Here is a 25811-nt window from a genome sequence, read left to right on the forward strand (position 1 = left end):
TTATCTCACCATTAACAAGTCTTTAAACTAAAATTGGTGTTTTCCTACTACATAGTGAAAGTCAGACACAAAATGATCTCGATCATGACATCTCAGTTAATAATAATGTGATTATGGATTACCAAATTACACCAACTTTGTCAGATCAAGTAGGAATAATGAATGCAGTTCTGATTAATTTTTTTTTTGTCTCTTTCATGCTTTCTCCTCCAACAGAAAGAGATTCAAGCCATGAGCCAGTGCCACCACCCCAATATTGTGTCTTACTACACTTCCTTTGTTGTAAAAGATGAGCTGTGGTTGGTTATGAAGCTTCTTAGTGGTGGTAAGTGCATGCATCTTAAAGCCTTTCCTTCACAGAAATACAAATAAATGGTTCTCTTTTATGATTACGTGACAAAAAAAAAGGAGATTTTTGTTTTTGGTTTTATTAGGGGGGCCCAGATTTCTTTGGCGTGGGCCATCATGATTAAAGTGGGCCGGCAGGAAGAGCAGGGTGACTTACTGCCTGTGATTTTAACTGTTATTACAGGGTATGTGACAATACTGGTTCTCATTGTTTCCCCTGTGAGATGCAGCTCTCCCTGGGTTTTAAAGTCAGTGCAGAGCTGGAGTTAATGACATGGCTGAGGTAATAACAGCCCACATGGCAACCATGTGGCAGCGCTGCAATTAACAAGTGAGAGGAGCATGAAGAGGAGGCCACCATGGTGAAATCATCAAAATGTAACAACTGCCTCTGAGTCAGATTTGACTTTCTTTTATTTTGATTTTACATGGAACATATGAATAAAATGATTAAATAATAGTAGCTGTTGAAGTAATTGTGGTTCTCCACCACCTGTAAAAAGGAAGAACCCATACAGCTGACCCGCTAGAGCTCTTAGATGGAGCGGTACTGATGAAAAAAACCCAAAGAAACATTGGGTTTAGTTTACTTTCTCACACACAATTATAAAATCTTAAGTGTGGACAGAAAAAGTGACACACAGATCTTTGCTCTCTGTTTTTATCCTCTCTTGTGGAAAACACTGCCCAATGCCCAGGTGGCCTGCCTGGCTCCCCTGGCAGCTGGCAACCACCTTGCAGCTAGATCCAGGGTGCTGTGCCCACCAAGCGACGCCTGAAAAGGCAGCCAGTCTCACAGCGGGGGCAGATACAACTTAAGATGGCTCCTTCCCCTCACCCTAGTTAAACAGAGACTGCTGATGTAGATTTTTATTATGCGGAGTAATTAAATGATGGCAGTGGCAGCGTCTGCCATGGAGACGGACTCAATGAGGTCGAGTTTATAGACCATCACTCCACAGGGCAGAGCATACCAGACTTGAGGAAGGCCAACTCTTGTCTTATCCTCTGGCTTGACAGAGCGTAAGAACCCCCCACCCCCCCACCAGCCTCTGGCCCTTGAAAAACTGCTAATAGCTTGACAATTGATCAAACAAAGCCCTGCCATGTTCTCACACTGACAGCGGACTTTCTTTTCTTTTCTTGTCTTTTCTTTTTTTTGTAAAGACACTGGCGTACATTCCTGTAAGTCTCATTTCTTACAAAAAGGATGTCAGACTACATTCTGTAGAGCTTACTCACGCTTGTTAAGAAATATTTTCACACCTTTTCACACCTTGTGTGTGTATATATATATATATATATATATATATATATATACATATATATATATATATATATATATATATATATATATACACATATGTGTATATATACATATATATATATAAATATATATATATGTTTATATATATATATATATGTTTATATATGTGTGTGTGTGTATATATATATGTGTATATGTGTATACACATATACATGTATATGTGTATATATATATATATATATATATATATATATATATACACATTGCCTGGTTCCTCCAGAAGCAGCATTTAGACAGCTGCATGTCAAAATAATCTCATTTTGCTTGAATATACCATCATGCTAACCGAATGTTGCTTGTGCATTAATTCATTTATTGATTCCCTCTGCTTCATATTATGGATTTTTGTGTCATATGCTCTTCACCCAAATGAGTAGTGCTCTAATCTTAACACAAACCATCTTGCCGACAAATCCTTTCAGGGTCAAAGCAGGATCACTGAGTTTTGAAGCGAATGCGCTGCAGGCGTAGAGCTTTTCAAGAAATTCCTGTTCTTAATGTGACATGTGAACAAGTGTTTCATAAGAGCTGCATTCACTGACTTGAGTTCACATCGGAGAGACGTCCACCAAAACCCACAGGGACAGAAAATGAGTCATGCCATTGTAAGCAGAGAAATGCCTTCTCAAGAGATGAATGTGCAACTTTTCCTGACCTGCAATCAGCTGCTGCACACCTCATTTCAGCAAAACACTTTTTTTTTTTTTTTTTTACCATTTGAGTTTAGATTATGAAAAAGCTTTGGATTCATAATGCATGTGGTCTTTGGCCCCACCAAATAGAGAGAGCTCCGATAGTGAATCTAAAAAGCTGGTTTCTGTTCAATAAGCAATTTATACTTGTTCGCTTTCTCATCATGTTTGGTTTTCAGCATGATAAAAATGACGTTATTTGAAGTGTTTAGATAAAAGTTTCCTTCAGCCTGAGCGAACAACGCTGGTTTTACCTTACGCCTCTCTTATAGCCCTTCCCATGCCCCACCCTCAATTTCCTCCACCAGCTTCTCTTGGCATTCCACATAGGCCTTTAACACAGTTGGCACCAGCTCACATGTCCTTCGTTACTTCCTCATCCTCCCCCCTCTCCCTCGTCTTTTACTTTCTCATCCTCTCTCGGTTTCAAAGCTCCTGCCCCAACAAGAACAGAGAAACCCTAAAGGTGATGTTCCTGGATGAAGTTGATTTATATAAAATCCCTTTTCTCAGGATTTTATAGAAAAAGGGTGGTATACCTAATCCAGCATGTAACTGAAATGACAACTTGGCACTTTTTTTGGAGCATTTGCATGCACTACAGTGCACTTTCCTGTCAAGACATAATTTGCTGCCTGTGATTTGTATAAACTCTTCTTCCGGGGCTTTGAACAAGCCAAGTGCCATTCAAATAAAGCCAACAGGTACCTGCCTTCCCCATGCAAAATAAACCTTTGGATTGCTTAACAGTCAGTCAGTGTTAACTTGCTGAAATAACCCAAATGAGGCTGGAGAAGTTTAATCAGATAGACGTGAAAGGGGGTTGACAGAGTTGGCATTTAGGAAGCTTTAAAAGGCTGTGTCATGCTGTGTGTATGTCTCTGCACACCTTTTTCCTGTTTGATCTCTCAAAGCAAGTAATGTGTGTTTTAGGACTTTGTATGTCTTTGGTTAAAGGTAGAGTATGTAAGATTTTCAATATTTTCAAAATAAATTAACTAAATAAATAACTACAATCATAATTAGATAGTTTTTTTTTTAAACATGTGGGTTCCAGTCTGTCCATATTTGATGTGTTATTATATTACAAGTTTAATTAATGACAAAGACCCTTCTTAAATGTTTGCCTACCAGTAAAAAAAAAGGTGCTTTTTGTCATTTGTCATTAATTAAACTTGTAATTTAATAACGCATCAAATATGAACAGAGTGGAACCTATATGTTTAAAAAAACTATCTAATTATGGTTGTAGTTATTTTATTAGTTAATTTATTTTGAAAATATTGAAAATCTTACATACTCTACCTTTAAAGCTCGAAAACTGTTTTAAAGATTTTGTTGGAATCAAAATGAAATATGAATAAATGCGATGCAACATGTTCGTTTGTAGCGTTACAGAGGTTTGTATCTTAGAGCAGGTGGCTTCTGTTGCCTGTTTTCAGTCTTTTTAAACCTTGCTTAGCTGCCTTTAGGATAGTAGGTTAATACTGAGCATAAAGACACCGTGGCTGTATCCAGGTAAAATAAAGGTAAGGTAGTGCACATGAAGAGTTTAGTCATTTTCACAAGTAATTACAGATGAATTGGTGAACTCATTCGGACCACAGTGTGCCTAATCTGAACTTCATTTACCTTTCTATCCCCCGCGGCCCTCTTCACTGGCATCCTTTACTTATTCTTGATTTCCTCTCTTGCGTTCAGCCATTTCAGATATGAAAATAAGAATCAGGCAGGGTGCGGAAGCACTAGGAGGAGAAAGGAACTATACGAAGACAGAACAGAGGAAAACACAAATCAGGCACACAGCCTTCTCTTGGTGAACTTAAAAAAAGCTGTCACATCAGAGACACAAAACTGCACTCTTCCTCCTCTCTTCTCTCACTAAATGTCTATTCAGCATTGCTCACATGTGCACCTGCAATTTTATACAATCTGACACACACCTAGGATGCTTTTCCCACCTCTCCTTGTCTCTATGAATGGCTTTGTGTTTTTTTTTCCTCAACGCTGAGTCACATTAACCGGTGGGCACCGTCAGTGCACAAAGAACCCATTCAACTCTGCTTTTCTGTCTCACTGCAAGGATGACTCCACAATAACAGTCTAGTCTCAGGTGGCCCATCGTGATCAGCTCTCCGGGTAATGCCGTAAGTGCTGGATTCATACTGCTGACGAGGCTGCCCTGAAAAGACTGAACAAATGAGAATCTTCACACTGAAGTTGTGTCCAGCAGCATTTCTGGACCATTCCCAGTTGTTGTTTTTGCTGTAGCCGAAGTTGTGCGAGCAAGAAAGTAAGGGACCGATGGATGGTAGAAATGGCAGTGTGATGTTTGTGTTTGTGTCTCTCTGCAACACAATACAGCTTGTTAGGCAAGCGGCATTGTTTTGGCTTCTCTGCTTTGTTTCCATTCACCGGTGCGACACAATTTTCTGTCGTACCAAATGCAAATACTGAACTTTTTTTTTTTTTTTTTTTCTCAAAGACTTACTCTTTATTCTGTGAAAAGTGGCACAAAGGAAACGGTATACGGGCAGAAGTCTGACTTTTCAGCAAGAGTGCTCCTTTATGCAGCAGGAGCCATGTTGGGGGAGACCTGGTGACCTGTCTCTTTTAGTTTAAAACGGGCCAGGTCAGTTCACAGAGCCACGCTGGCTCCCCTTTCAGTCAGGACAAAGGCAACAATTAGACAATAACCACAAATGTAAACCACAAATGCTGTTCTGTGACTATCACTGATGGCTTTTTGTTTTCAGGTCAATCAAAGTAAGATGACTGCTTTTTCATTTCTTATCTCTGATGGAAAAATAGCAAAATAATCTAAGAAAAACCAAGTGTCAGCTTGTAGGGAGACTTTTTAATCAAATGTTCTGGTCGGATTGTTTGCCAGGCTCAGTGCTGGATGTGATCAAGCATATCATCTCACGAGGAGAGCACAAGACGGGCGTCCTGGACGAGGCCAGCATAGCCACTGTGTTGAAGGATGTGCTCGAGGGCTTGGAGTACCTACACAAGAATGGACAAATCCACAGGTACGTTGACCTTCACACTGGTACCATAATAAAACTGACATTAGGCTTTTCATCACAATCAATTACACATGCTTTATCAGGCTTCACCTTGGCAGTCTATGAAGGGGAAATGTGTAAGTCTTAAGTTTCCCAGCTAGACAACATGGGATATTGAGTTTTCCTTGTGGACAGTTTGGGTTTGTTTTGAACACCCCCCTCTTTTATTTATTTATTTATTTATTTTTAGTGCAAACATTCTGGTAAATGCAATCAAACTTTGTGTTTTCAGGCTGTTAATATGAAAAAGATGGTGTATATTAAATTGTTTTTGGAATAAATTAGCATGTTAACAAGGAACCAAACATCAGACTGTTATAATTGTGTGTAATATATGGATTCAAGCTTTGTTCTGTTTTTCAAGCTTAATGAGATTTCCTTATGTAAAAACTTTGTCGATGTTGCTCCTTGTGGGTTTATTTATTAATTCAAGGCCAAAAGACACAGCCATTGAACTAAATTTGCCGTAGTAGTCACGTCTGTTATTCCATACATGAGGCAGCAGTTGGAGTCCACCCAGTCCACCCAGTCCCTCTTCATGCAGCTGTCCTATGTTCAGCCCCGCGCCCCAGAAAAAAACGCATTGTCTCGCATTACCTCCCTGTTTGAACATCCTGGTTCCCATGGCAGCTTCCTTTCCTCATCTCACACTGTCCCTCCTGTGTGGAAAACAATGTATGATAAAAGGTGGAAAAATGTAAACTCATAGTATTCATTATGAGTCGTTTCAGAGATGATGGCAAAGGCAGATATTGTCTGTCCAGTAAGAAAGCAAGTTTAAAAAGGGGACATTAGCTTATTGTTGAATGTCTGGTGTTGAAGATTTATCAGCCCATAAAACTCTAAGCCATTTTTTTTGCAACTTTCAATCCACCTGTTTTTTTGTTTTGTTGTTTTAAAAAGTATAAAAATACACGTAGAACCTAAACCGTTTTAAGCCGTCAACACAGCTTTTTCAACACATTGTCTTTTTGGCTTAACTCCAGCCATAGAGGACCAATATTTTCTTTGTTGCAGACAACTGTAATTTTCTTGTCATTTTTAATCTTTGGTTACTCCTGATTGGACAGTACAGACATTTTAAGCTATCAAATTGGTTTATAAGATTGACAAAAAGTGGCTTCATCATAATTTCCATGTCAAAATAGAGTTCTCTCGTACCCTCTTAGCAACATAGTAGTGATAGCTATATATTTTTTATTACAAAAATGAATAAATAATGGTGTTATCATGCATCTGAGAATTAACTCTACATTTTGTGGCTGATTTCTAAACCTCCTAGACGAGCTATACATGCCTGGAAAACTAACATAAGTCACCTAGATGGTAAATTTTACTATATGTTGGTCTTGAAGCAGAGTTTAAAATTTATTTAAACAATAGTGAGATTACTTGTAAAGGTGATCGACAACATTGCATTTGTACACAGAATAAGAAGTATCTTCAACCAGTGAGACTGCAGCAAGTGCTCCAGAGGAGTGGGCAGTAGTGATAGGTCTACACTGCTAGTTATTAAGCTTTACATTTGGAATACAGTTTTTATTATGTAGTATTTATGTTTTGATTTTTAGTGCGTGACAGGGTTGCCACTCGAAGAACCTTTCTTTCCTGCATCAATACAACTTTTTTCACTGCACCCTGTTTAGGGCATTAATAAAATGTTATTTCGTTACTTGAGCTGATCACTCCTTCCCCTCCCTCTTAGTAGTGATTTGTGAGAACGACAAAATGAGGTAATCTCCCTGCACTGAAAATTGTTGACATACTGTGAGGAAGGGCTGCCTTCATCTGATTATCCACTGCTGTAAATAAGGGCCTGCATCTATGCATGCTCACCCCGTGTAAGCTGGACCATATGAGATGGCGCCTCAAGGCAGGGATGACGAGAGAGATTGAGGGTTGAGGCTCCATAGCAAGGAGGAAAGGGAGAAGTCGTCACATGAGATGTTCCATCCAGCACAGGGACGGCAGAAAGCAATTAGAGTCTGATGGCCTGGTCTGTGGGAGACATTTACCACAAGACGGCGAACTGCTCCACCTCCTCATTCACAGCAGCTCAGAAAGTCATGATTCAAAGGCGACACTTGTCCTCTAACTTTAACAGCAGGTAGACATCATGCACACGATATGAGAACCAAATTTAGTTGGTAGAGTTGAAGAAAAACCCGCCTCCAGGTGAAGCAGGTTGCTTGACACAAAGATGCTGTGCGTAGGAGGACTTTCACCGGCAAATTACTGGTGAGGGCTGTCTGGCAGAGATACTTTACTGTGCATTTGAGGAAAGTTTCCTTAATAGGAAATAAAATCCTGATAAGTGCATATGAGGATTAAATTCAGTTGGATGGAAAGAAAAAAAAACTATCAAAACATTACTACATAGTGAAGATCATTTTATGATCATATTGGTATTCTTAAGAGGAGAGGATGGAAAAGGTATTTCATTCTCAGAGGAGACCCACAAGGTATCTAATAAACCCTCTTTTACAACCCTGTTAGGGATTCTGTGAGCCTGGCACTAGGATGTAATGTCTTCGGAGATGACCTGGTGGAGCTGCAAGGTGCATGACTGCCAGATGAGAGTGATAAATCTCCCTGACAGTTTCATACCATGGCTGTTCCCACCTGACCACTAGCTGGCTATTATTTCAGTACGTCATAAATATGAGGAGACCACGCATATCTTGTCCAGTTTTTGGTATCATTGGGTTGAATAACACCCTCTAGCTTCTGGTAACGTTTCAACCTTTGAATTTGATTCAGTTTAACACACATCCATTAATAAAACATTCCATTAATATATGGCAGGCTGGCTATCAAGGGTTAAATTGAGACTAATGTTGTCACATTTTTTTTTCCTTTTGAACTTGCATGGTGCATTGTGTCACTATCTCCTCCTCCCCTTCCTCTCCTGTGAATGTTAATGAGTGTGTGCACTCTGCAGCCTTTTTCTCAGAGCATTTCAATCTGCTGCAGTGAACCGTAGCCTCCACGGCACTTGAATGAATGCAGGGGGTGCACTCAGTCTGCATTGATCACTCTGTGAATGATTTAGCTTTACATGTTGTCTTTTATCACCGTGGAGCCCATTAAAATAAAACTCTTTATTAAGGTAGCCTTGTTTTTCCGAGACATTCATTTTAGTCAGCGGATTAATACAAGCTGAATAGCAACATGCTCTTACTGTAGTAAGGATGATGTCATGGAGATCTGTAGAGAGACAATGAATGCTGAAATAACTGAGAAGTCCAATCCAAGCAAAGATTTAGACTTTTTAGATCATTTATGCTGAGGTTTGATCTTATAAATGTCTTTGAGTCAAAGTAATTTATGTTTTAAGAACTTCAGAAAATACATTTGGATTCATATCCTGATATTGTTAAGCTAGTGATGGTAAACATCTCGACAACTATGGAGATTTTAGCATTTATTCATCCCACTTCCTTAGTTTTCTACTTGAATGGATCAACATGGACCTAATCCCATAAAAAATCCAAACATCTACAAAATAAGATGGAACAAAACTTGTTGTTAGGGTAAATAGGGATCTCAAACTCCAGTCCTTGAGGACTGCAATCCGGCAGGATGATGATGATGATGTGTTTTTTTTGTTTTTTTTTTCTGGTCTACCATGCCCAAATCAAACTGAATCAAATCAAATGGATCTTTTTGTCAACGTCTTCACAAGAAGCTGTTTGTGAAGAATGACCCATTTATTTCAGTCCGGTGTGTTAGACCAGGGTAACACAGAAGACCTGCCAGACTGTGGCCCCTCAAGCATTGGAGTTTCAGACCACAAGGTTAGACTGTCTATTTAATTACCATATGATGATTAAACATGGAGAAATAATGATTAAATTAAGGCTTAAATGTAGGAGTAGCAATATAAATGCTACACAACTTTTTCTTTTTAACTTTGAGTATTAACCTCTATAAAGAGAAAGGTTTAAATGACTGATTACCAAATGCAACACCACGACCAAACATGTCTAAATAGCCTTTTAGTAGGCAAGTATGATACCAAGGCTGCTTCTTAACAAATCCCTTGCATTGCTCAGCGATTTGCTAAACCGATTATTAGTTAAACTGCATTTTAATTGCAAAGTGAGACTAACATAATGTAAGTTTCCCTGCACTTAACTGCAGTGATGAAACAAACCCTTACATGCTAAGTGTTTTGTAAAACTTAAACATGTTATAAGCTACTATTTAAGTGTTGACAGTTTAGTTTTCCATCTCTAAGCAATAATCATGAAGCCTTGCTCCAATCATAACAAGTTCCTTCAACCCTATAATGCTACATATATCATATTTGATACACATGTTGTCTGGGACTATTATATCACATTATGGTAAAATATTTGTTCAAAAAGCTGTTGTCCACAGTCTGATATTTGATACTGTAATCATATAGGCATGTCGCACCAAAATAAACAGTAAAAATATGAAAGATTTTTTGTTAATTATTTTATAGAAAGTTTTTTAAGGACCAAATAAAGATTTAAGAAAAAAAAAGACTTTTCTTTCCTTTTTCTTCTTGGGTTGAGATTTACCAGTAAAGGCTCAACTACACTTCTATAGTTTAATTTCACACATTTTTCTTAAACCCGTGCGTACACATAAAAGTATTGAATAAATTATGATGTTTATATGGGCATTTAGAACAGGACGACATAATTTAGAGAACAGACAGACAGACACGTGCAACCTGCAGTTTTCCTGCAGGTGCAATAGCTTCATGTAGCAGCTTCTTGAGAATCAAATTTCTGGCTTAAGTGTTTTATTAGATGGCTTCAGAATTCGCAGGTGTTTCTAAAAATTGGCTGGAGAGTGTTGGTGTCACACACACACATGGAAAACCTGGAGCTCAATATATTAAAAGAAAAAAGAAAAACAGTTTGTTAAATAAAAATATTTGCATGTGAAAAAAAAGATGAAAAATCCAAATACTTCATCTTTTTTTTTCCTTGTCAGATGTGTTTTGATTTGTAAATGTTAATTGTGATAATAATGGTTGTAAATTGCAAATGTTTTAATTCAGGAGTTTTAATTTGATTACTCTTAAGCATTTATTAATAGGTGGTAAACTGCAAATAAGCCTTAGAGATTTATGGCAATTGGGTACAAACATGAAGCCCATGAAGCAGGATACCGTCCAATTTAGCCAAAGCGAGGACTTTGCTCACAACCAGTGTTAGTTTCTTTCATTTTGTACAGTTTAACCACCTAGTTTTTCCCCCTAATCTCACCTAAAGCTACTCTTTTTTTCCATTCAAAGACATTGAGACATTTTGTGGCAGAACTTGGGCCTTAATTAATCTCTGTTGAACCCACAATACAAATGCTGCATGTCACTGGCTCAAGCCAAACCCTGAGTCACTAGATCAGCAGAAGACATGATGGAGTAAATGAGGGGAGGTATTTTGGGCCCTCCATAACCTTGCCTATAAACTTCAAGTGTCAGTCACCACCTTCCCTTCAACCCTTAAAAAGCAACATCTCAGATGACCTGACATAAAGTATCGCTTTCCCACACGTTGCACAACAATTAGTGGAAGAGCGAGTGCTGAAACCTGGAAGATGGTGTGAGCTGGTTGCATCTTTTCAGCTTGTAAAATCACCACATCACTGCAAGACGAAGAGCTCTCACGTCCATAAGACCGTTCTGGTTGTGGTTACAAACCTGTTTGCATTGAATGTCATTTTCCATCCACTGAATCCTCCCCAATATGACAGTTGTGTAATTAGACTTGTCTCGACGTGAAGTCACATCAAAGTTTTACCGCACGCAGCACACAAACAGCTGTTTCTGTCTGAGCCAATTACAGAAAGCACACACACTATTTACAGAAGCTGTTTGTACGGGCTGCTCAAACCCCATCCAGTGTAGTGTACATTGGGAATCCCCGTCTCCGGCTGTCAACCGATGGTCCCAATTTGTCCCACATGCTGCTTTGGCTCTCCTGGGACTCAGCGTTTGCCACTCCCTGCAGCGGTCACTATGAGAGCTGTTGGGTGTGTGATCATTTACTGAATCACTCCTTAGCAGTGGCCTCTCCAGTAAAGCATGCATCACAAAGACGTGAACTGCTGTCTGCAAACACGTTTAGCTCCCCTCAGCAGATTATGTCTTCAGTAGCTTCTTTGTGAAGGTTTCACCTCTAAATTGTTGCTTAATGAGATTTGAGGAACACCGAGATTTCAAGCAGCCGGTGAAAGTTTAATGATGCATTTGAGGTTGCTCGAGTCTTTCCAACCAACACAGTTCTTCCTGTAGCATTTGCCCCCTCCCCCCTCCTCCCCCTATGACTTTTGTTGTCTAATTCAAGTCTATATCCCTTGAATTATAAAGTATCCTCAATGAGGTGTTAGAGTTTCTTTAAAAGTGTGTCATGTCTAACACCAGTATACAGAAGACTCTTCTATGTTTCACATTTGTTCAGACCAGTTTGTTTGCTGGAATGATCCCACAGCTGCAGAACTGCAGCGCCCCCGTCTGGCAGCAACGTGAACTGCTCTGTGGTTTAGATTGCGTCAACTGAATTATGTGACTGTCTGCCAGGACGTTTTTAAGACCTGTCTGAGATTAATTTGTGTAAACCAAATCGGCTACGTCCCTCTGAAAGGGGTGTAAAGACTGACAGTGATTTAAATTTGCTCGATGTGCATTCTGTTTGTTTTATGTCATTCTGTGTTAAAACGTGCATTAATTTACCAAAAGGCTGAAGAAAAGAACGAAGGTCCTGTGTGACAGAGCTGCTGTCCTTACCATTATGTTCTTGCCTTTAGCTTGACCCTGCATCTCTCTCTCTCTCTGAAAGTCTGTTGCTATGACAACTCTGTCTGACTGGCGAAGTGGCAGTATTTGTTCTGTGTGGCAGACGGAGGGAGGCAGACAGCTGTCCCTGCTGCATCCTCTTATCACCACCGGGGGAGGCTGAGCAAGGATGAACAAATTAACTACAGACTCTGCATTAGTAATATAGTATAAAGGGAAATACGGGAGCTGGAGCATGTTTGGCTTTTAACTCAAGTAACATTTAAAAATAAATGGGAACTTGTCTCTTTTCTAAATTATTCCGTCTAAACATCGGCCTCATTGACATTCATTAAAAATTTGTTTAATTGAAATATTCATGTGTTTCACAGAGATCTAAAAGCTGGAAACATTCTCCTTGGAGACGATGGTTCAGTGCAAATTGCAGGTATTTATCCAAACGTTGACACCATCTACCATCTAGATTATTTAAGATGTTTCCCTTCCCTGTCTGCAAGCTCATTCTCTACGCCCGCCCCCGTTACTGTAGTCAGCTGGCACTGTTCCAGTTTCACTGCAGTTTGTTGAAACTTTTGACAAATCCATTGTCGAGTCCTTCAACTTTACCTCCTTTTGTCTTCCCTCAGACTTTGGCGTCAGTGCCTTTCTAGCTGCAGGTGGTGACATCACCAGAAACAAAGTGCGCAAGACGTTTGTGGGAACGCCATGCTGGATGGCTCCAGAGGTCATGGAGCAGGTCAGTCGTTTTTGGCATGAAGACTGATGGTGCTCTGAAAGCGTTTTGTTTGCAGCCGAAACAGTAAACATTACACCTGCAGCATACTGATTCTTGTTTAGAAATCAGTGCTGTGCAGCTAGAGTTTGTAAGCTGGTAAATTACTTTTAAAAGAAGACAAATAAGAGAAAATAGCCTCTTCTACCTTGGGAGAGTCTGTGCAACTCTTATATTTTCCCCTGTGCAGGTGAGGGGTTATGATTTCAAAGCAGATATATGGAGTTTTGGGATCACAGCTATAGAGCTGGCCACAGGAGCTGCACCTTATCACAAATACCCACCAATGAAGGTAAGAGCACCATCGGATAGTCCACCAGAAGTTACAAAAGTTCTGGTGTTTTCATAAAAGTGCTTCTGCTCGACTTTAGGTTTTGATGCTGACACTGCAAAATGACCCACCGACTCTGGAAACTGGCATCACTGACAAAGAGATGGTAAAGAAATACGGCAAGTCCTTCAGGAAGATGATCTCTCTGTGTCTACAGAAGGACCCAGAGAAAAGGTGCAGATCTTGTTGCCCTTACATTAAGTTTTATGCTACACAAATGTCTTTCATTTGGCTTCCAGTACATATGTAGTTATTGACCAAATCATCGTTTTTGTCTGATTTTGTATAATTATTATTAAAAAGAAGCATGGTACAAAGTGGACTTACAATGTCAACACATGTGAAGGAAAGCAGCATTTAGCTATTTTTGTGCTGAGCATGCTCACTTTGTTCCATCATGCAGTATAACTTGCGTATAACAGATGTGAATACTGGAGCTACATTTAACAAATATCCTCAACTTTTCCTCTTTACATTCGGAATAAAACTGATTCTGTCTCATGTTGCTGTTTTTCAGGCCAACATCTTCAGAGCTGCTGAAACACAAATTCTTTCAGAAAGCAAAGGTGGGGGAACTTTACAGGAAATCAGCTCGACAGTATGTTCGCATCATCCTTCTTCTTGGGAGCAGGTTACAAACTGTCTACAGATGGTGCCTCATAATGCAAAGAAAAACATGCTGTTATGGCATTTTTAATGAACTGATGAGCAGTTTGCTACTGATTAAATAAAACGAATGAATTCTGTCCCCACTAGGTTTGTGTGATTCAGGTTTCTCTTCAATGGGACAATGTGTCTGACCTAAACTGAGGTCATTGCAGCATTCCTCTCATTATTGGAGATGCATAGCTGTTTCTAACAAAGGCAGGGATAAGCAGTCTAACACCAGCCTCCGGCTGCCTACTACCATAGCAACAGGAGTGACTAGAATGCAGGCTCAGCAAATCACACAACCCAGATCCAACCTGGTTGGCTTGCTGGATCTGCTCCTCCACAGCTGCACCACTTTGTGTAAGCAGCAGATGGCAGGCTTTATCGTTATTTCAGATAAATGCAATAAACATAAGGGCTTGCACCAGTCTGCAGGAGTGATGGAAATATCTGGTCAAATAGATATAGGATTTATTTGATGTTTTATTAATTGAATCAAAGAAATCAAGAAATTGAAGCAGAAAAGCTGAAAGGGAAAAATCAAGGAAATAAAAAAACAAATAAATGCATGATTAAAAGAAAAAAAGGTAAAATACTTGCTGACTCAGAGGGAGTTTGATGACCTGCAAAAGCTTGGTCAGCACAGTGCTTGCACTTTGAGCAGATTACAAGCAAAAACCCTTGTTTTGATCACCCGAATGCCTCACAGACCTATTTGGGGTCAGCAACTCATGGATATGTATAACAGCCAAGTTGCATAACACTGAAAAATGTTTGAATTTAATGCTAAAGGATGGCAAAGTCCATTAGGACTTAAACTTGTAAATAAAGCAAAAACTTGCATATGCAGAGGATTGTTGAGTGACGCCCATATTTTATTGTATTTCTGTTTTGTTTGTTTTTTTGTTTTTTTTGACAGACCCATGAGTACTTACATGAAAAGTTACTTCAGAGGGCACCCACAATAACAGAGAGATCAAAAAAGGTAAGTGGGCACGTTTAAATCTAGTGATTATGATTTACTGATTATGTAAGAAGGTGAGCTTAGCAGTGTACGCGTATGCCCATCAGGTACGTCGAGTGCCAGGCTCAAGTGGTCGGCTGCATAAAACGGAAGACGGCGAATGGGAATGGAGCGACGATGAGCTCGATGAAGAAAGCGAAGAAGGCAAAGCAGCCGTCGCGGCTTTAAGGGTGAGACGGTGCGCCGTGTTTTGCCCCTCACTCGTACACATTAACTCTTTATCATTACGCCACATTGTCATGTCAATGTAGTCACTGTACTGTGCTGAAATTGTCATTCTCGTGTCTGTGCAGTAGCATGTTTGTCCATTGTCTCTCCACTGAGTCTCCCCTGTGTCTATGTTTTGTCTGACGGCCAAGGAGCAGCAGGTGAAGCCTGTTAGTGCCCCCAGGCGACAAGTGCGCTTCTCCTACCCACTCGAGCTGCCTGCATCCAGGGTTGTTCACTTGCCACCATGATACAGATGGCATTCCCTTAACAAGGAAGGACCCTCACATGTCGGGCAGGGAGCAAGTGACAGCTGGAGAGAGCATGATAGGCAGTTAACCTGCTATCAGTGTAGAAAAACCCAGAGGAAACTTTAGACATGTGTGTATATATAGACCTTAACATTTTTCCTTAGAGTTATCACAAAACATATTGGTTCTCATTTTAAAAGAAAATGTTGGAAATGTGAACAGAAATAATTTTATTTATTAATTTTTTTTCCCCCCAGAGTAATTGCTCCAATCCTTCCGACAGACTTTGTATAAGTTAACACAAAAGATGTGAGGACTAGTAATTACCAGATTATTATGCAACAGAGCTGTTGGGAGGAAAATGTCATGTGAGTTGAGTTTGACCCACAAAACATCCTCATCTTTATCTCTTAGCTGTTACTTTTTATAATGAGGTTTTAAAAATCCCATGGGAAGAATGTAGTTTGAGTCCAATTTGGCAGATTGAAAGGCAGTTTGATCGGATAACAGAGAAATTATCTCCAGTTTTTTTTTTCCAACTTTTGATAAAATATTGTTTCATTAAGGGAGTGAGAGTTCCTTTTCCTGGAAGCCATCTGTATTTCCATTTCTCTTTCTAACTCATATATTTTGTGTTTATACTGACCCAATCACATTTAATGAAGAGAAACACACGATTTACTTATCAGCTTTGTAATGGTCTTTGCACAACAGATTCATTCTCATCAGACTCAGAATTCAGCTGTTTCTCGCCTCCTTTCATGCTGCATTGTAACTGGCTACATGCTGGCAAACTGGACTTCAATCCTGCTCTTAAAAGCAGATATTACACTTCCAAACCATCATGAAGCGATGTTAAAGGAAGTAATGCATACTTATTTATCAAAATAAATTTTTTATGTCTTGAAATGAAACCTGTTGTTCCAGATGGGAGCCTGGTTTAGCTCCTGGATGCAGACTCCATGGCCAGTCAGTTGTTATGAGTCAGGAGGCAGATTCCTGCGCTGATATGGGTCCTGACATTTGACCAGCCATTGCATCATGTCCTGTCAGTCATGCCAGTTTGTCTGCATTTGGCCAGAAGCGCTTCTGCTCTGTTTGTCTCTGTGCTCCTCCCTGTCACAATAAAACGGACTGTTTTTTTTGTAATCCTCAGTTTATCAGACTGACTGCGTATTACTGCGACTTTCACCCAGTTTGAAATTCTGCTTTTCTGCTTTTCCAACTAAAAACAAATGGCGCTGTAGAATATGAGCCATCACTCGTTTACAACTCAGATTCAATTATTTTTTTAGTTTTATATTTACACTGATCAGTCACAGCATTACACCACTCATATGTGAATGGATGTGTCATAAGGTGGAAGAATTCAAGCAGCCAGTTAGAAATTCAAACCTGGACGGAGCTCAGAGTTGATTTATCAAAAGAAGGAAACTTCTGACCAGGTTGCAGTGGCTAGTTGGACAGATCAGAGCATCTTCAGCAGCAGGCTGTAGTTTGGAAAAACCAAACTCCAAGCAGAAGAATCAGTAAATGTCTTTGTACATCCACAGGTTATTGATAATGGAAAAATTCAGAGTTTCAACATTATAGCTTAACCACGGAGGCTGTTCTAACCTCCCTGTCCATTGCAAATGATGTCTAATTTGTACAAGCATCTGAATTGGCCCACTAAAGAAATAAAGGGTTTGATAAATTATGTCCACTGGTGGTTTTGAGTATAACTAACCTGGGAAAATATGGCTTCAGAATGCAGTTTTCTGAGCAGTGCTACTGACATTCATGCGGATGCTTCTTAGACATTTAAACCTTGCAGCAGGCCATATGCACCCTTTCATTGTAGCGCTATCAGAGGATTGTAAGGATTTGCTACAGAGAGCTACAGACTCATTTCACACTCAAATTTGCAATTATTTAAACACAAGAGAGTTGAGGTGTTTTAATTTAGTTAATATTGTCCTTAATCTTAGTTTGTCTTGTGAGCCCTGTTTTTAAAGAATATCTGTGTTCGAGCATACTTTGCTTCATGCTGGTGGTTCTAATTTTGTGACTGCTTCAGTGTATATTCAGTGCTGAAACAATAAATTAAACTAATATCAAACAAGAAATTTTCATATGTAGAAGTTGTTTTGATGCTTTTTCGGTTAATTTAATGCCTAAATGCATAGGTTGGCATTCTTTTTAAAATAGCCACAATACAAACGGAGAGAACAACGAGATACCTTTGATATCAACTGATTGATATAATGTATTTCTAATCACAACTAGTCAAATGAGTTGAAAGTGTTGGCATTAAATCTCTCCTTTACTGCTTGTATCTTTGAAAGGAAATCATGCTTCACTAGTTATGTTGATAAGGGAGGGAAGTAAACGAGTGGACCCTTTTTAAATCTGTTTACTTCTTTCGCCTTTTTGTGTTGTTGGCATCCAAGCGTGCTGTTTTTGCTTCGAGAAAGTCGTCACAGCGAGGCGGCGCTCTGATCTTTTCTTCTTCTTCTTCTGTCCCCAACAGTCACCACGAGTGAAGGAAGCATCACAGAATTCGGAGGTGAGTTCAGGTCTTTCTTTCGACCTTTGGATGTGTTTTTGCCAGAAGTTGGACCTAACGACCTGTTAAAATTGCAGATTTTCCAGACTCCTGAGCCTTTAAGTAGTCAACACCAGCCAATGGCTTCAGGTCAGGCTGAACTACCTCAGGCTGCAGGCCAAGTTCCTCTGCAGCCCACACCAGTCAACACTCAACCCACTGCCCCGGCTGCAAGTCTTTCACCTGCTGCTCCTCCTCCTGCTGCTCCTGCTGCTCCCACCCAGGCTAGTCTTATAGGCATGCAAACAAAATGTAAACCTTTAATTTGGTCATATTAATTGATTAAATCCCCCCCTCAACAGATTCCAGCGTTCTCAGGCGATGTTAACGCTCCCATTAGTTTGGTATTAAGGTTAAGGTATGTTTCTTTATCAGCATATGAAAATTTATTTATCATTTGGATGAATTCTGCACCTCAGTTGTGTTTCTTTTTGATGTTCTTATTCCACTTTAGAAATTCAAAGAAAGAGCTAAATGACATCCGCTTTGAATTCATGCCCGGGAGAGGTTAGTTGATCTTTAATCATGTTTAAATTAAAGATTTTCTTGTAGTCAAAGCTTAATTTTGAAGTTATTGCTTTGTGTTCCCTGACTTGAACAAGCCACATTAGCAATATTTAAGATGTGTGAAACTGATGTTATCAGGTAATTTAATTGAATGTCTTTGGACTGTCAGTTGTTGCAAAGTTATGGATGAAGATAAGAGGAACAGACAGTTCATACATTCTGTAAATTAAAACTTGTTTTAACACAGTGGCTTTCTATTCAGACAGCTCTAATAAACCAGTACACAAAGGTCTTCAAGCTTTACAGAATGTGTTAGTGCTGAGAGCAGAAGGGGATGATGCACTTTCACAAGCTTTCTGTTTTCTACTAGAACCCAGAGCTTCTTAAACGCTCTGTTATTTCATGTGGTAGATACCAACTGTTTGCTATCTGATGTTTGTGCCTTGCAGACACAGCAGACGGTGTGTCCCAGGAACTGGTGTCTGCAGGCCTGGTGGACGGGAGGGACTTAGTAATAGGTCAGTAGCACGAAGTTTCCCCAGCTGAATTACAGTACAGACTGTCACTGGGCTTCCTGCGTGGATCAGCTGGTGGACAGGATGATCTTTTTAACTTACCAATATAGATTTTATAACTTTGAAAAATCCGTACAGAAGTTTTGCCTTTTTTTGTCTTTCTTTCTTTATGTCATTTTCTTTCTTTCTTTTTTCTTTTTCTATCTTGTTTTTCTTATTTTCTTTCTGTCTGTCTTTGTCTTTCTTTTTTAAATTTATTTAGCTGGTTTTTTTTCCTGTTAAATATTAAAAATGTTAGTGGAATTTATTTCCTTTCGTTTTTAGGCAAATAACCCAAACAGAAAAGAAACATCAAAATAAATAAATGAATAATCAAACGTCAAGCTGCTGGGACAACACCTTTTCTAAAAGTGGAAATATGCAGGAAAAAACAGCACATCAGTGTCTGTGCAGAGTTTAGATGGAAGACATTTTAGCATTTCAGCATGACAAGACATCAGGCAGGTGAATAAAGGTACTGATATGTATCAGATTACAGCAAGCGAGTTATAATCCATCCCAGTGCAGCAGAAAGTTAGTGTGTATTCACACCAGTTTAGTCTCCCAGGTTTGGGATAATTGGGGAATAGGGGGAATGGGGATTGGGGTCCGCTTGCATGTCTTCTATTTTTTTATTGACTTCTGAACAGATTGGGTTTTTTTTGTTGTTGTTGTTTTCATTTTCCTCTGCATTGGGTTGAAACCAAATTTCTTTTTCTAGTTGCTGCACACTTGCAGAAGATAGTTGACGAGCCTCAAGCCAACAAAAATGTCACATTCAAACTGGTGAGTGCGATTCTTTGTGACTCAGTTCTTTTCCAGCTCCAGACTAAGTCTCTGTGTAATTCTGTCATCTGGATCTCATCTGATAAGTAATCTTTTGAAATAGGAAAAATAATTTAAGTTCTGTTGCAAACATTTTTATTAAACCTGCATTTTGTCTGTGTCCATGTGATTTCCTCTTCGCAGGCTTCTGGAATCGAGGGATCTGAAATAGCAGATGACGTCAAGTTGGTGGGCTTTGCTCAGCTCACCATTAGCTAAACCGTTCTTCTACCTGGGACCGTGACTTGCCTAAAAAATGTGAAAATTTAAAAAAAAAAATAAAAAAAATAGTTTCATGCGTTTTTTTCTTTCAATGGCTGTAAAGAAACCACTACTGCCAAAGAAAACAGAACCATTTTGCCACCTATAGGATTATATAATACCGCCTTGTTGACTTAGGTGGTCTGCTGAAGTATCAGAACACCAAGTTTGAGAATCACTCAAAAGTTTACAGTGTATCTGAAGGAGCAAACAGCAAACTGTTTCCATTTACCATTCGGATCTCCCTCATTCTGTTAGTTTTTATCTAATATGTGATGCATTTGCACAATCTGAACTAACACCCTTGATAAGTGTAACAATGCCTTATATTCATCAGAACTACTGAATGCACGTTTTTTGGGGTAGTCCCCTGTTACCATGTGGAGCATTATGTTGTCTGAAATGCACAAATGTGGCTTCAGCTGCTGGTTTCAAGGAGGTAAGCTAAAAAAAATATTTTTTTTTAACGAGTAAACATAAAATTCTTTTCTCTCTTTTTTCCCCTTTCTCAGTAAATCAGCAAATCTAATGGCATGATCTATGTTCAGTAGCAGATTTATACACGTTTGAGCTTTATAGCAGCAGGATGTTTGTTTAGATTGACTTAAATCAAACCACAGCAGGTTTGGTAATCATAATAAAAGCTATAAATTAGTTTTAACAAAGTGATACGAAGCAAAAGAATAGTTTACAATAGACAGACAACACTCATCAATATCATCAGGTAGGTGTTGCTACTATTAGCGTGATTTGATGGAGAGAAAACATCAAAATCTGAACCAAATGTGTTGAATAAAGAAAATAAAGTAAAAACAAATTAGTTTAAATGAGCCCAGTCTGATTTTTGCAGTTCCAGTGGTGCCGAAGCCCTGCGAAGAAAATCTAACAGGATTTTCCTTCTCATGATTATTTAATGAAGTAAACCGTTTTCCAGCGGCTGAAACCACATGTCTGTCTTAGTTTGTGTCTTTAAAATCAGTTTCACAAATTCTTTAAGAAAAACAAACAGAAATTAGTTAAGTGCACATTTGTTTATGTGAATGAAAAATGAGTACTTGATTTGACATCTAGTATGTAAATAATGACTTTTGGCTTTGATTTGTTTTATACTCTGTATTTCACGCTGCCTTTTTTTTTTTTTTTTTTTTGGTCTCATGACACGATTGTGGGTTGAAGCGAGACGATGCTGCGTATTTGGCTTTGAATTCCCTCCTGACTGTGTGTCACATGACGCTCATTCACTTTTACGCTTCGAATATTTTTCTGCTTTTACTGTTTTTTGTTCTTTCTTTCTTTTTTTTTTTTTTTGCCCTTGAAGATTTCAATTATATTTTACTGCAGAGACACAGCTGTCCTGATGCGCCACATAGCTTTCCCCCCAAATTGCCTCCAACACTTATGAACTACGAAGTGGAGCCTGTTTACAGTCGCTAGTTCTAACCAACGCATCAGGTGATGAAGCTGCTTTGCCATGTTTTAGATAAATGGTTCAAATGAGAAAAGTTCAGTCAAAGATTTGCTTTGAATTCAGATATAAAAAGAAACCAAAAAAAGGCGGTTATCAGCACAGATGCTACACACCCTTTTCATTGACTTGTTTTTCGTGCATTCATCTGCATTCATGACTCGGTCTGATGATAGATGTGCGTCTCGGAGAGGGGCGCTCATCTAGCAGTCGGCTTTAATGTGAAGATATGAGATGCCAGCGAGGTTTTATTATTTAATTTGGTGATGTGATAAAGTGTCATGACCTTCCAGTTGCCATATTAAACTAAACTGAATGCATTTCTTTGGTTGCTGATAAAAAAAAAAAATGTTAAGAAGAACTTTGTATTTTGACTATGATGATGTTAAATTTATGCAAGCCTTAAGATTAAAATGACCAAGTGTAAGTTTTTCTCTTTTTTTTCTGACTTTAAGGTTTTTATTGAGACCTTTATTGTCTTTGAAATGTATTGAAGATACCCTAAATAAAGATTGAAAAGTGTGTTTTTTCCTTGAGAGGAGCAACGAAGACAGACACCTGATGTTACTCTTTACTTTGGAAAATGCAATATTAGGTGCCATTCTCCTGATGGAGTTTGCAGCTGACAGCAGATAATAGACGTGATCGGAGTGTATGAAGCCTGAGAGGAATGGTGTGTGTGTGCACATTTATTAGTTTCATCTCAACTTTCAGATCTGATGAAGATCTAATGGCTTTATCTGCTTCCAACAGTCTGCTCTGAGCTGCTTACATGCAGTCTAACAGAACTGCAGCAACTGAATGGATCTCGGATCACAGTTCTCTAGGCAATACCTAATCAAGGCTGTAACGTGTTTGAATGTTTTCCACATTTTTTTTTTTTTTTAAGGGTTTTCCCTTTTTTTTCTTCTTTTTTTTTCCATTTGCTCTTTATTTTTACTAGTTTGGAGTTCGAAGCATGTTTCTCATAATTATTTTTAATCAATAAAGAATGAACATAACAGCCTCTTAGATTTTTTAAAACTATCAATCTGGACTAACTGGTCTTTAAAAGTGGGACAGTAAAGCAACTGCAAAGGTTTTATGAAAATAACACAGGAACGGATCCCAAAGGATTGGTGCATCTAATGCTCTTTTCTCTCATGCAGTTTAATGCTTTTCTGCAGAAAGAAGTAAACTTTAAGTTTCCTGCTGGATTTGCTTCTTCAGTCTCGGTTGCAAATCTAAACTGGAAAATGAAATCTAGTAAAAGAAGGGTGGTTTTTAGTGAGGCTCTTTGTGGTCCAGAATGAACAATCAAGAATATACTCATATTTTTTTCTCATGCAGACACACATGGAAGCCAGAAACCTCAAAACCTGCAGCTTGTTTTAATTAAAACCATAAAGGAAACGAGTATAAACTTTTGATATTAGTATCCGATGATTCTTTCTAGACGTTTCAAGTTTTTTTTAGTTGCTTATAATCACCTATAAACAATATTGCTTCCTGATTAAGTCAGTCATTTTCTGAACCACTTAGCTTAGGTAAGGATCGCTGGGAAGCTGGAGCAAGATTCTGTTGCTTTAAAGTTTATTTAGTAAGTCTGCAGGATTAATTGTATTATATTTGATCAAATTTTGTAATATTTAATCTGTTGTTCTGTTTATATGGTTGAGTTTTAGTTGTTTGGACTCATGTTATTTGCCATCAGTCTGTATCTGCGGTTTGAGGTAAACATCCAGGACAAATTTCCTCGTGTGGGACTAAGAGTAAACCTTGTGTATCCCCTCTCCAAATTTAGCTTATAAATACAGCAATATTTTAACGTCTAAATAAAGCACCAGCACAAAGTGGAAAAAAAAAACCTAAAACATCAGTAGCTGTACTTATGTGTATTTATGACTACTCACCTGTCTAATTCTGACTGACAAATGCAAATATTGAGGCTTTGAAATTAAGGGTTTACTATCCTGTTTTTACAGGAAACTATATGGATGTAAATAGTTTAATATGAATTTCAACAAATCTTCTTTGCTTTGGCATTATTTCTAGATATTTGTTCTATGGTTAAAGATACATTTTTATGTACATTTAAAGTCCTCTTTTTTTTGTCACATATATAAAATATGTCAGACTTCAACACAAGATTCAATTACTACATTTAGGAAGTTACAAGTGGTCAACAAAGAAAACTATGGCTAAAATGCAAATCTCAGGTGGTATAATGTGCTTACAGACAATATCTAAATTAAAAACAAAGGATTAATTCACATAAAAACTAATAATAAACTACAAATTGAGTATAATCCAGTATTTTGATTGAAGTACAGATATAGTCAGACCCTGGTTTTCATTTCTCACTAATACGTTACATACACGATATACACACACAATGATGCCCATTGTCACAGCTGGTAAACATTACTAGTTGCTTGTTATTAATAATCATAATTAATTAAAACCTAAAAAGAAAATGCACAAACTTTGTGTGAAAAACAAGCTACACTGAATGATTCTGTCGCTTTTTCATTGTCAACTCAGTGACTACAAGGAATCCAGGCCCTGCATTTGCAAAACAACCCGAGATCATCAGGCCTGTACCTCTGACAGATGCTGAATTTGAGAAAGAAACTGTGATATATCACAGTAAATTAATGAAATAGTTTATTTAATATTTTTAGAATCTTGTTGTGGGTCTATTTGAATTAACCGTTTTGTTTTTTGCCTCAGTTTTAATTGGCCGGTTTTTTTTAATATATATATACTTTTAGTATTAAGTCATGTACAGCATTAAGTTTCAGTTGTGTCTGCTTTAAAGTGCTTAATAAATAAAGTTTATAAGGCACGATATCAGTTTGACATCATGAAGCCACAAGCATCTTTATAGTTACATAATGGCAGGCATAGAAACATCACTGTACTCCTGGGACGCACCATCTGCTGTGTCTGCAAGGCACAAACATCAGATAGCAAACAGTTGGTATCTACCACATGAAATAACAGAGCGTTTAAGAAGCTCTGGGTTCTAGTAGAAAACAGAAAGCTTGTGAAAGTGCATCATCCCCTTCTGCTCTCAGCACTAACAGATTCTGAAAAGCTTGAAGACCTTTGTGTACTGGTTTATTAGAGCTGTCTGAATGGAAAGCCACTGTGCTAAAACAGGTTTTCATTTACAGAATGTATGAACTGTCTGTTCCTCTTATCTTCATTTGCAACAACTGACAGTCCAAAGACATTCAATTAAACTACCTGATAACGTCAGAGTTTCACACATCTTAAATATTGCTAATGTGGCTTGTTCAAGTCATTCTTTGGCTTATAGCATCAGCGGGATATAGGGTTTTAAAATAAAATTTTTATTGTACTGATGTCAGGTTTCTGATGTTTTTATCTGTTTGATTTTATTTTAACATACTTTTAGTATTATGTGCAGCATTATGTTTCAGCTGTGTCTGCTTTAAAGTGCTTAACAAATAAAGTTTGTAAGGTACAACATCAGATTGACATCACGAAGCTACAAGTATCTACAGTTACATAATGGCAGGCGTAGAAGCATTATCTGTACTGAGAGCTCTAACAACTAAACCTTGACTGGTAGTTTTAAGACTTCATTTTCTGTGAATCAGTGTGAATATTTGACCATTTTTAATGATATTTCATTCCTGTTTTATATCCAAAAGACCGTGGGATGAGATTTATTTTAGTCCCTGTCAGCCGGCTGCCCCAGCACAAACCACACATGTAGACAGACTGTGAAATCAACATAAAACTGCTTCTGTCACACACCAGGTCACACTAACAAGAAAGGGGAAGAAGAACTTGATATCATGATATTGTTATAAAGGTGAATGACCCTTCGCAGATGAAAGCAACATATCTGGGTAAATTCCCTTCTTAAATTAAAGCTCTCCCTTGATTTTTAACAACCATAATCCTAAATTTTGAAATGTTGACTAATATAACAGTGTTAGATAAGACTAAGGTATTGTTTTTTTGTAGCTGTTTGATGACCGTGTGATGTTGAACATCAATAATTACTAAATGTTTTAGGTGTAGGAATGGAAGAATGTCCACTCTGCATTTGTGAAAGTGGACCCACAGGACTGAAATAAAATGACCATAGGAAAATGCCAGTTGAAGCCATTTTCACGTGATACTTATATGTTTCTTTCTAATGGTGCAAA

At 38.4% G+C, this 25811-nt stretch overlaps 1 protein-coding gene across 3 annotated transcripts in view; it reads left to right on the forward strand.

Annotated features, from left to right (window-relative positions):
* Positions 1-22161, forward strand: part of oxsr1b (oxidative stress responsive kinase 1b) — a 37179-nt gene extending 15018 nt beyond the window's left edge. For 2 of the 3 annotated variants that reach the window (XM_079259477.1, XM_079259479.1), the window contains exons 3-19: positions 217-325; positions 1516-1533; positions 5258-5399; positions 12582-12637; positions 12837-12946; positions 13173-13274; positions 13354-13487; positions 13831-13879; positions 14884-14949; positions 15036-15158; positions 17959-17994; positions 18072-18257; positions 18336-18391; positions 18488-18540; positions 18990-19058; positions 19816-19880; positions 20064-22161. In XM_079259477.1, coding sequence (XP_079115603.1) covers positions 217-325; positions 1516-1533; positions 5258-5399; positions 12582-12637; positions 12837-12946; positions 13173-13274; positions 13354-13487; positions 13831-13879; positions 14884-14949; positions 15036-15158; positions 17959-17994; positions 18072-18257; positions 18336-18391; positions 18488-18540; positions 18990-19058; positions 19816-19880; positions 20064-20138 — 1449 coding nt within the window. In that variant the 3' untranslated portion in view covers positions 20139-22161. The remainder of the gene's footprint in view (positions 1-216; positions 326-1515; positions 1534-5257; positions 5400-12581; positions 12638-12836; positions 12947-13172; positions 13275-13353; positions 13488-13830; positions 13880-14883; positions 14950-15035; positions 15159-17958; positions 17995-18071; positions 18258-18335; positions 18392-18487; positions 18541-18989; positions 19059-19815; positions 19881-20063) is intronic. The other variant, XM_079259478.1, reaches the window with a different exon arrangement.
* The last annotated feature ends 3650 nt before the right edge of the window (positions 22162-25811 follow it).

The sequence above is a fragment of the Telmatherina bonti genome (genome assembly GCF_933228915.1).
Source record: "Telmatherina bonti genome assembly, chromosome: 20".
In the NCBI taxonomy this organism is placed as follows: Eukaryota; Metazoa; Chordata; class Actinopteri; order Atheriniformes; family Telmatherinidae; genus Telmatherina; species Telmatherina bonti.